The sequence below is a fragment of the Peromyscus maniculatus genome, chromosome 9 (assembly GCF_049852395.1).
Source record: "Peromyscus maniculatus bairdii isolate BWxNUB_F1_BW_parent chromosome 9, HU_Pman_BW_mat_3.1, whole genome shotgun sequence".
Taxonomy (NCBI): Eukaryota; Metazoa; Chordata; class Mammalia; order Rodentia; family Cricetidae; genus Peromyscus; species Peromyscus maniculatus.
This window is the reverse complement of record NC_134860.1, coordinates 11457316-11468860: the sequence shown is the minus strand read 5'-3', so window position 1 is coordinate 11468860 and position 11545 is coordinate 11457316. Positions and strand designations below refer to the sequence as shown.

The following is an 11545-nucleotide window of genomic DNA, read 5'->3' as shown; positions in this document are numbered from 1 at the left end:
AGATGCTGGCAACCGAACCCCAGTCCTCCGCAAGAGCATCTAGTGCCCTTAACCACCGAGCCATCTCTCCAGCCCCTGACTCATTGTCTATGAAAATGAAAGGACAACGGGGCAGCATTTGACTCTCTTGAAGAACAACTGTGTGCCCTGCCTTCCCTCTGTGAGCTGCTCCAGCAAACGGCCCCATCACAGGTGAGAGGTGTTGATGTACGAACTCTGTCCGGCTGGTTGAAAGGAAATCATGTCCCTAGAGCACCCCACCTCCTTTCCCCAACAAATGAGTGAATGTAAGCACTGAGCATGGGCTCCCCTAACATCTCTGCTGTGGTCTGTCCGGATGAGCGGTGGCTAGGCTGTGACCCCCTGGACAGCATTAAGAAGCATCAAGGTGTGAGGTGCCTAGAAGCGGATCCTGGGCCTTGTCTTTTTCTCCTTGCTTTTCTGGGACCACAGGTGGGCAGCTTCCTCCAGCATGTGCACCCACTGTCTTATGCACCCACCATCTTGTGAGCCCAGATTCCTCCAACATGTGCACCCCACCATCTTGTGAAAACAGCTTCCTCCAGCATGTGCACCCACCATCTCGTGCACCCAGCTTCCTTCAGCATGCACACCCACCGTCTTATACTATCTCACTCCAGAGCCAAAAACAATGGGACCAGCTGACCACAGACTGAAACTTCTCAAAATAAACCTTTTCTCTTTTCATGTTGATTGTCTCAGGCATTTTACTACAGTAACACAAAACTAACTCTTTCAAAAAATAGAGAAAAGCAAACAAGTGAGGTTACTAATGCAAGAGCATTCCACTTTCTAGGGTGTCACTGAAAACCCTGCACTTGAAGTCTGATGAAGCCAGATCAGGGCCAGCTTGCAGGAAACCCAAAGAAGAAAGGCATGGTTGGACTCAAATGCAGTCAGTGAAATCCAGACTGAAAATCTCACAGGTCAGCTTCTCTCACTGACATATGCTAAGAGAGAGGTGGAGAAGGGATCTACAGACATTCCTAAGGCAGTGACAAAGCAAGACTGGCCTGGCAGCGTCTATAAAGGCACACTTGGTGACAAACACTGAGGAACTCCGGGAGAACACGGCAGGTTTGAGGAGAGGCAGGAGATGGACGATTGCCCGGACTGGGTGGTGCTTACCAGGGGGTTCAGTTTGTAATGCAGTACGTTTTATACATGTGGTTTCCGGGATGTTGGAGACTTACATTTATTTTACTATTTTAAAAAGAAGTCCTGGAGAAGGGGTGTGCACCACAGCGCACATGTGGAGATCGGAACACAGCTTCGTGGAGCTGCTTCTCTCCTTCCAGAGATAGAAGTGGTCAGACTTGGCAACAAGCGCCTGTACCGGTCGAGCCATCTCGCAAACCTTTACATTGCGGAAATGGAATGCAAGCTAAGAACGTCTAACTCCGCCCGGCGGTGGTGGTGCACTCCTTTAATCCCAGCACTCAGGAAGCAGAGACAGGTGGATCTCTGAATTCGAGGCCAGCATGGTTCTACAAAGTGAGTTCCAGGATAGCCAGGGCTACACAGAGAAACCCTGTCTTGAAAGAGAAGGGGGGGGGGGGGTGCGGAAGAGAACTTTTAACTCTTAGACCCAAAGCAAAGCCCAGGGGGCAATCACCTGGGAGGAGGCTGCCTCTGGCTTCTGGCTGGCCGCCTGCGGGTGTCCTCCAGGCACAGAGAGGGCTGGAGTTGGAAAGGCTCGGCTAAGCCCGCACTGGCTGCAAGGCTGGTGCTGCTGCTCCTGGGTTGGCCTCCAAGAAAATCAGGGCGGGGAGTGCTGAGAAGCAGGGCCAGGATGGAGACCGGGGAGGTGGGACTAGGGTGGATGCACTTCCCTGGGCGCACGCGGAGCGTGGTGCATGCTCAGCCCCTCTCACCTTTGCTGACCACTCATCATGGGGAAACTGAGGCTGCCAGAGTAATAGAGCGCCTCCGAACACCCAGTCACAATCCAGCGGGTCACCTAGACACCTGCTCCATCCGGGGTGGGGTAAAGACGTGGGAGCTGTCGCTTGAGCGCCTGGAGGAGGGAGGAGGCGCCAAGTCCGGCGCCCTGCGGCCTGGATCCGCGTGGGTCCAGCAATCCAGCCGTGGAAGACGCGCGGGACCCAGAGTCCGGTGGGCACAGCATCCAGGTGAGCTCAGAGCCCCAGGAAATCCGCAGCTCACCCGCCCCGGGGCCTCCTCCCCTCCTTCCTCAGGACCCTGATCCCCCTCCTGCGTCCTTCTGTTCTCAGACACCTCCCACCACCGCCGCGAGGAGGCGCTGTGTGCGGCCAGCTGGAGGACGAACCTAGTTCCCCAAGGCAACCTTTTAAGGTCCTGATAGAAACTAGCACTTGGCAAGGGCTCTTGAGAACACGGACGGGCAGGGTGACATACCCCGAACGCCTCTGTCACAGGAGGAAAATAAAGGCTTTTCATTGTTTACCCGTTTTTACTTTGAGTATTGTGATCGTAATCATCCTATTGAAAATAATATTTTGAATGAAAATGTATTCCAAAATAAGCAGGCATGAATCATGCGGTGGGAGTAACATAAGACATGAAACATTTTGTAAGAGCAGATGTGTTGGGGTAGACAACTTTAAGTTCCGTACCCTGTCACAAAATAAAAAAGTTGATAAAACTTCCTGTGATCACAAGCCAAAAGACACTCGCTGTGCCAGAGGTGACAGTGGAGGACACTCATCACCTTGTGGACCACTCTCTTGCTTATACGACAGGGTCATTGCGCTCAACTCACAGAAGACATGCACTAGATTGGGCCTGGCCACTGTCCATCATAGATGGTGTGGGCGGGGCTCATGAAGCCTTCCGCCTCTCTAGGAGTTACAGGCAGTTAATGGTTACTGAAGGAAGGAGGTATTTTTAGGTGGTGATGCCGCTAGTAAGGTGCTCATGAGCCTGTAAATAAGTCCCCGCCCATGTTCATGGAAACAATCCGAATTAAACTCATTGAGTAAACAGAAACCGGAAAAAAAAAAAAAGCGGGGGAGTCCTGAAATAGGAGAAAAACTAGTTGGGAAGAGGAGGATCAGGGATGGGAGGGGGACAAAAGAGGGTCCTGGGGGTGAATATAACCAGAATACATTACACACGTGTATGAAAGAACATCAGAGCCGGGCCGTGGTGGCGCCACCTTTAACCCCAGCACCTGGGAGGCAGGTGGATCTCTGTGAGTTCCAGGCAGCTACACACCCAAGGCTACACAAAGAAACCCTATCTCAGGAAGAAAAAAAAGAAAGGAGGGGAGAGAAGGGGGGAGAAAGAAAGGAAATTAGAAATGTTGCTGGCCTGAGAATGGATGGGGATGAACTTCAGAGGTAGAATACTTACTTAGCATGTGCAAGGCCCTGGGTTCATCAATAGCACCACCAAGAGAAAATGAATTGTGTGTGTGTGTGTGTGTGTGTGTGTGTGTGTGTGTGTGTGTGTGTGTGATCAATACACAGCAGAGCAACTGAAAGAGGCAGGGAAAATCCTGGATGGGAATCGCTGAGAAGTGCAAGCACCTTCCAGAGCGTACAGCCTTCTCAGGCAGAGAGAGCATCATCACTCACGGACAAAGATGAAATAGGTGCTTATGTTCAAAAAAGATGGGTAGAGGAGTGTCCATGACATACTTATGCATAATAAATTCAAGCTGGAATCTGCCTAAATGTCACCAACTGGGTAAATAAATTGCGATGTAATAATTATGAAGAATAAATTGGTTGGGCGGTGGTGCATGCCTTTATTCCCAGCACTCCGGAGGCAGAGCCAGGAGGATCTCTGTGAGTTCAAGGCCAGCCTGGGCTACAGAGCGAGATCCAGGACAGGCACCAAAAAAAAAAAAGAGTTCATAGTGCTTTCGTGTTTCGTGGAGGACTAGAGTTCGGTTCCCAGCATCTCTGTCAGGTGAGGGCCAGGGTTCCAACTCCCTTTTCTGGACTCCAGGGGCACTTGTGAGTATGTGCATGAACACACACACACACACACACACACACACACACACGCACACACGCACGCACACACGCACTGAAAACTATAAAAACAAGTCTTTCTTTTTTTTTTTTATTGAAAAGCCCTAATATTCTCTTTTGTCCAGGTTTCCCATCACAGTATGCCTTGAGTAAGAATTCCAAAGGCCTGTGTTATCTACCAGCTTAGTGGGACCCTTTTCCTCTACCCAGACTGCGCATAGGCAAGAGACTCTTCAGGCGCTGGTCTTTGACCCCTGTCCTATCCCTCGGGGTTTCACAGTAGGAAGCAGCAGCAGGCAATGTCCTCTAGAGGTGTGGAGCAGGCCTTGCATCGTGGGATCCCTACTTCTGTGTTCCCGCTCTAGTGTAACACTAGAGTGGGACCCTTAGCCCTTGGCAGAAGCAGGCGTTGCAGGATTCCCAGGCCGCTGACTGGTCACTGTTTATAGCGCCCGGTCCTGGGAAGGCTGAGGTCCTTTGCCCTCTGCGTCTCCTTCTTCCTCAGGATTGTCGGCCACCAGTCCACGAGGGTGGAGGGAACAGAATCGGGGAACGGTGTTTGGACGGCTATGGATACAAAGGAGATAGTCCTCTGGGATATGATGACTTCAGTGAAACAACTCAACTTTGCTCCAGAGTCTATGGAATATATAGGTTTGGGGATGGTAGCGGGGGACCACCTAATTTGCATTAAACAGCAATCTCCTATTATATATAAAGCTTCGTATATGGCAGCAGAGTCCTATAGCAAAGCTCCTAGTACAAGTCTTAGGTACCATTTGGGCAGCAGGGGGAAGCGTCTAGCAGGGAACTATGCCAAGGGTCGAGCTAGAGATTAACCAGGCATCCAGGCCTGGAGATAGTTTCCAGATAAGGTCAGTCCTTCCTCAGGGCCTAGAGACATTCTCCAGACAAGGGCAGGTAGAGAGCAGGAGGTCCTCACTGGGGAGGGAGTCCCTCATGCTTGGAAAAAGCTGCCAGGCCACGGTCGACTGCAACCTCTGACCAGCAGGGCCTCCCAACATTGCCCAAAAGGTTTGAGAGTTCCTCTCAAAGTCCTCCAGGGACCAGGGCCTACGATTTCTCTTTTCTGGCTCTTTACAACCGTCTTTCTTCAGCCTTAGTTCTGAATCCTCTCTCTGCCACCCTAGTGTTCCTGCCCCGTCCATTCTCTTTTTTTTTTTTTTTTTTTTTTTTTGTAGCTGAAGATCAAACCCAGGGCCTTGCACTTGCTAGGCAAGCGCTCTACCACTGAGCTAAATCCCCAACCTCATTTTTTTTGGGGGGGCGGGGGCTTCGAAACAGGGTTTCCCTGTGTAGCTTTGCGCCTTTCCTGGGTCTCGCTCTGTAGCCCAGGCTGGCCTCGAACTCACAGAGATCCACCTGCCTCTGCCTCCCGAGTGCTGGGATTAAAGGCGTGCGCCGCCTACACCACCACCACCCGCCCCCGCCATTCTCTTAAAGCAGACCGCCTGGCTACGGGGCGGCCTGGCTGCGGGGCCGGCCTGGCTGCTCTTGCCCGTGGCCGGCCAACTGCTGAGCTGTTCCTGCTCTTTCACTGCAGCCTCGGCATTGCGGCCACTCTGCTGCGTTTTTCCTGTTACAGGCTCAGCCCACATTCTCCAAGGAAGGGCCACTCAAGAGAAGCCCTTTGTTAGGCCTAAAACTGCACCACCAGGAAAGGCGGCACGGGGACAGAGGGCGCTCCCATCCGAACCACCAAGTGAACTCAACTTCCAGTTTATTTATAGAGCCGGAGAAAGGCTGTTTTCACCCATCAGAACACACTTCACAGCAAACGAAGCTTACGTTTGTACGCCCAGTCAGCACAGCCCCTTCCTTGAGTAGCAGTCTCAGCAGCGCCTCTGCTGGTCTACCCAGGGAAGTACTTCGCCTCTCACGTGCCTTGGGGATGCTTACAGGGCCGTTTAGAGTTCACTGAGGCTTGTCATTGCAAAAAGTTGGTATAAAGGGAATCAGTCGTGGCTGGGGCAGCATCTCCAGGAGCCCAAAGCAATCAGCTGCAACTGCTGTGTATTTTTCTCAAGGGATCTGTGGAGAATTAAGAATGACCATCAGCTTTAGGGTAACTCAGCGGGCTATTAGAGTTCCTTTGCTCAGAGACAGCCAAGGTAACGAGAGAGAACCCAACAGCTGCCAATTAGGGAGCTAAATGAACCCATTCTCCAATGTCCTTGCTTGTTTACGGGAAAATAGACGTCAAGAATGCTTAAAGACGAAGAAATTGCCATTGCCATGGTGACTTGAGCAGATTTTAACAGTGCTTTAAGGGTGCTTCACACACAGAGGTGGGCTCACAGCTTATCTGTCTCACCTTCACATTTTTACCCTGGGAAAAGCCTCTTGACTCACGGTGAACAAACACAGCTTGAAATGACTCACACAGGAAACAAGAAAGCAGCTGGCAGAGTCGGGAAGAATGGATTTTGTGGACGGGCTGGAGATAAGTAAAACCAAAAAACCGGCTGCCTCTTGAGTTCGTTCATTCGTTGACGTGACAACTGCGTTTTGAATGTGTGCCATGTGCAAATGACCCTCCAGCCACAGGCTGACCCTTCTCTTCCTATTGACTCAGTTTCCCACTGCACTTGCCTCAACCCCGCCCCCCCTCTCCTGTGGCCCTCTTCTGACTCAGAGGTGTAGAAAACCACTTAGATTCCATTAATCCTGTTGTCTGCAGATCCTCCTAGCTTGGCATCTGTCTGGCTCAGTTACGGCTGGGTAACAAGGCATAGCAAAACTTGGTGGCTTAAAAACAACAGTCCTTTAGTCACGCATGATTCTGTGGGTCAGCCATCTGAATGGGGCTCAGTGGGCGTGGATTGTCCTACATGTGAGGTCATCTAGACTGGCTCAATCAATAAGGCCTGCTGGATCCAACAGGCCTCCCAGCCTATGGGGACCCATAATGCCTGTTGTCTACCAACTCTACCTCAGCTTTCAGGTGAGAGAAGAGAGAGGAGTCCAACCTGGCATGTGTGTTATATGTGTGTATATATGTACGTGTGTATATGCATATGTGTATGTATGTGTGCATGTTTGTGTGTTTTGTATGTGTGTGTATGAGTATTGTGTGTCTATGTATGTGTGTGTGTACGTGTATGTATAGGTATGTGTTTGCACTGGGGATAAAACCCAGAGTTTGAGCCTGCCAAGCACATGCTCTGGCACTGAGTTACATCTGCAGCAGCCTGCACCCTCATTTGAACAATGCCGCTCATTAGGATTGGTTTAGTTCACTCTTTTTTCATTGAGTGCTTACAGGATTTTAGATGGTGGCTGCCAGGGCTCTTCAAGTAACTCATTTGCTAACAAGGTGCAGGGCTGTGCATCAACATCAGGGTCCTCTTATCTGCAAGAAGTCATCCTTAAGGAAATGCATGGGTATTTTGTCCATTGGTCAGAGGACTAAGTTGATCTAAAAATAGTTTCTTTTTCTTTTTTTCCTGAGACAGGGTTTCTCTGTGTAGCTTTGGAGCCTGTCCTGGATCTCTCTCTGTAGACCAGGCTGGCCTCGAACTCACGGAGGTCCGCCTGCTTCTGCCTCCCAAAAGCTGGGATTAAAGGCGTGCGCCACCACTGCCCAGCTTAGTTTCTTTTTTTCCAGTAAGAAAAACGACTGGGAGTGTAGCTCAGCACTATAAGGTCTCGGGTTCCATCCCTGAAAGGAAGGAAGGGTAGATGAGAGAACAGAAGGGCAGGGTAAGAGGAGGAGAGGGTGTGGAGATCAGGAGACGGGAGATGTGCTTCACTTTGGGAAAACCCAGAGAAGACCGATCAGTTTCTTCTCTTGCCCCATTCTCCCGCTATGCCAGCTCCCTCCTGGATTTCCTGTTTAGTCTTCACCAGTTTTCACCAGTCTGTCTTCACCAGTCTTCAGCAGTCTTCAGTGGTCTTCACCAGTCTTTAGCAGTCTTCACCAGTCTTTAGCAGTCTTCACCAGTCTTCAGCAGTCTTTACCAGTCTTCACCAGTCTTCACCAGTCTGTCTTCAGCAGTCTTCACCATTCTTCACCAGTCTGTCTTCAGCAGTCTTCACCAGTCTAAGACTTCCATGCCAACATGGTGAAGGCAAACGGAGATGAAGGTCAAGGACTGCACTGTAGCACACATCAGTCTCTGCGTTGGCAGGTTGTTTGGGAGATACCCACAATGCCAGAGGGCCAATTCTGTGTGCCTTAGAGTTGGCAGCTGACAGATGCAAGGAGCAAGTATGGTTACAGCCCAGGCTCTGAGAACTGGGGAGGGGAGTGAAGTCTTCTTTAGCTATTGTCTGCTAGCTGTGACCCTTGGCCTCTGCAGGCTTCCACTCCCACAGCTGCAGAAGAGGGGCACAGTCTCAAGTACTGGGCGATATGGGAGTGGCATGGCCCTACAGACAGTCAATCCCATCCCACGCTTCATCAACTGAACCAAGCTCTCCTGGACCGCCCTCTCCCGGAGTTGCCCTTGGGAGACTCTGCACACCTGACATTCACCTGAAACCAATTACATCACTGAAGAGTCATTTTTGCCAGGGGCACAAAGAGGATCAGCATAAATGACATCAGAGTAATCTATTGTGCCTGAAAATCCAGTGTGCTACATTACAAAGAGCTCTAAACTCCACAAAGGCCCATAGTAAACCTGGGTGTGCTTTCGCACTGCATTGCCTTGAAAATTCAGGTAAGAGGTAGCTGGTTCTCACATTATGGGCTCTCAAGTGTAGACCTGGATGCCTAGAAGTGATACTCAAGCTGCTCTTCTGGAAGTACCTAAAAATCACACCCTGTACCAGGCTCACTGGTGCATATCTGTAATCCCAGCACTTGGGATATTCGGGCTGGAGGATCATGACTTCAAAATCAGCTCTCCATAATGAGTTCAGCTCACATAGTGAGGCTAACCTGGGCTGTACCAAGAGACTGTATGTCAAAAAAAAGGAAAAAAGTGAAGGGTGTGCCAGGTACATTACAAGAGCTGATGTAATGTTAGCAATCCACCTGGAACTATCCCTTGAAATGTGGTCCAAGGATGAGAGGCAGCATCATGTAGTAGCGTAGTTAGAAAATGGCCGGGACTTCGGTTGTGTGCTTTGTTCTCTTCCAGTCTGGTTTTTCTTCCGTGGAGTTTCATTGTGTCACTCTAACACCTAAAAATAAATGTCTTTACTATGAATCCGGGTATGCTATTTCTGTCTGGACATGCAGTAGCTCATGCTTGCCATTCAAGTGCTGTTCAGTGAGCCAAAGACTACACGCAGGATGTGGTTTGACCAAGTTGAGTATATATAGCAAGTGACCAGGACAAGTGAGCTATTTTTATGAAAACTGCTTAAGTTTTCATCCCAGATGACAGCAGTGTGAAAGCAGAAGAGGCTGGAGAAGTGGTGTGCACTCCTGCAGCATTCGATTCATGCTGTTGCATTTTCTGCAGGATGCCGAGCAGTTCTCTGCGATACTGTCCGCTGTAGCCTGGCAAGTTTATCTTCTACTGTCTTAGTTTAGCCACCATATACCGTCTGGAGCCTCACATGGCCGGTCATGCACAAGGTCACGCTCCAGTAGTTCAGAAACCTGCTCATGGTCTGAAGGTTCCGCTCAGGATGTGGGTTCCACCCCAAAGCCAGCCTCCACTGACGATAGCAAATGTCTGAACCTAAGTTTCGGAGAGGTGGTGGGGTTTTGTTTGTTTGTTTGTTTTTTAATTGTTGTTCATTTAGGTGGTAGGACGGACCCCAGGGCCTCACACATGTTAGCAAACTTTCTACCACTGACATACAGACCCCTCTACCCTTTTACTTTCTTTATTGCTCTTTCAGTTTTGAGACAAAGTCTTAATAACTTGCCTAGGTTGGCCTTGAACTCACTCTATAGTACAAACAGGCTCTGAGCTTGGCTTGGCCTCCTGGGTAGCTGAGATTACAGTTTCACGTCACCAGGCATGGCTACAAACTTCAGTTTTATGTGGGTCAAAGTAACATATGTGTCAGGGACGGTGACACACATTTATAACGAACCCTAGCACCAGGAGACTAGGGTGGGAAGGTAAGGGTTTTAGGCCAGCATGGACTACATAGCAAGACTCTGTCTCAAAAACAATTATTTTCCTTCAAAAGCCAAAAGTTTTACAATGAAAAGATGGGCCCAGTGATGCACATTTGTAATCCCAGCACTTGGGAAGCAGAGGACAGAGGGTTGGGAGTTCAAGGTTAGCCTCTGCTATGTAGGAGGTTGGTCTAAGCTACCTGAGACCCTCTGTCTATAAAGAAAAGAAAGAAGAAAAAAAAGAAAAAGATTTTCAGTGAAAAGATCCTTAGCAGTGTCCACCTGGTCTTCCAGCTGTTTCTTCTATATTTCTAAACATTATGCTTACCTGATTTTTCTACATTCTTCCACTGACTGTCCACCTCAGAAGATTATTTTAATGGCACCATTGTCCAGCGTTCTCTCTCTCAGCTGTGTAAATATTACCCGCTAAGTCATATCGATTTTCTTGTGCAATTTTTTACCTGTAAGTTAGTCATTTGCTTAGTGTTCTAACTATCTGTAACTCATCATGAAGATCAGCCTGACTTGCAAATTGCTTATCAGTCACTCACACCCTTGGGGTATCCTCTCAGATTTCATTTTTTCTTGACTACAGTCTTCCTAGAGGGTCAATGCTTCAAATTTCTGCTTCCTTAGGACTTCATTTTGTGTAATTATATCCGTCAGTGTTTCACTAATTTGCTCAGTCTGGCCTTGAATTCACAAGCCTCCAGAATCAGCCTCCCAAGTGCCGAGATTCTAGGTCTGCATCATCACACCCAGCTCCCTAGAACCTTCAATGGGTTTTTCCTTGCTAAGACAAACTAGAATTTATTTTAGCATCTGGTCAAATAAAGAAAAAGCTATTTTAAGTTACTCTTGTGGGATGTTGAGTATTGAACATGAACAAAACCAGTTTCCTGCTTTCAATAAACTCTGGATGGGGCAACCCATGACACAACAAGAAGAAATAATACTGTCAGAAGCATACTGGCTTGGGTACTGGAACTTGGCTTGGGCATCAGATAGCTATGGATTTAATCCTGGTTCTTTCTGCCCTTGTATGACTCTAACCGGGCTCACCCAGTCATGAATGCAAAGCTGGTCAGAGCAACCAGAAGAGGAGACTGACCTGCAGCAGCTGAGGACCACATCGGGCTCATTTCCAAGGCAGCATCCCTCCAACAGATGGTGCACAGGACCAGCTTTGGGTGGAGAATTCACATTATAATGATGATAATCATCTAAATTGCCCAAGGCTTCTTAAACTTTCTCCACTCTTGACCCCTTTACATCTGATAAATTATTTTTATTACCTTTATTTATTGTGTATGTGCACATGTATGCACATAGCATGACATGCATGTAGAGGTCCAATGCCATCTTGAGGCTGTCAGTTCTCTCCTCCCACCTTCTGGGTCAGGGACAGAACTCGAGTCATCAAGCTTGGCCACGAGCACTTTGCCCACTGAACACTCTCACCAGCCCAACACAGCTGAGACTCAGTTTTATTTGACCTTCATGTACAGTCATG

General features: G+C 49.1%; 1 protein-coding gene across 1 annotated transcript; it reads left to right on the top strand.

Moving 5' to 3' along the window:
* Positions 1-961: 961 nt before the first annotated feature.
* Positions 962-2479, top strand: LOC143267142 (uncharacterized). Its single transcript, XM_076544049.1, has 2 exons — positions 962-2153; positions 2256-2479. The coding sequence occupies exons 1-2, from the start codon at positions 1814-1816 to the stop codon at positions 2342-2344; spliced, it is 429 nt and encodes a 142-aa protein (XP_076400164.1). The 5' UTR covers positions 962-1813; the 3' UTR covers positions 2345-2479.
* The last annotated feature ends 9066 nt before the right edge of the window (positions 2480-11545 follow it).

Excerpts from the sequence above, each read along its gene's own strand:
- LOC143267142 (XM_076544049.1), top strand. The coding sequence starts at position 1,814 with ATGGAGACCGGGGAGGTGGGACTAGGGTGGATGCACTTCCCTGGGCGC. Across the intron at positions 2,154-2,255 it reads CCGGTGGGCACAGCATCCAG|ACACCTCCCACCACCGCCGC; the intron begins GTGAGCTCAGAG and ends TTCTGTTCTCAG.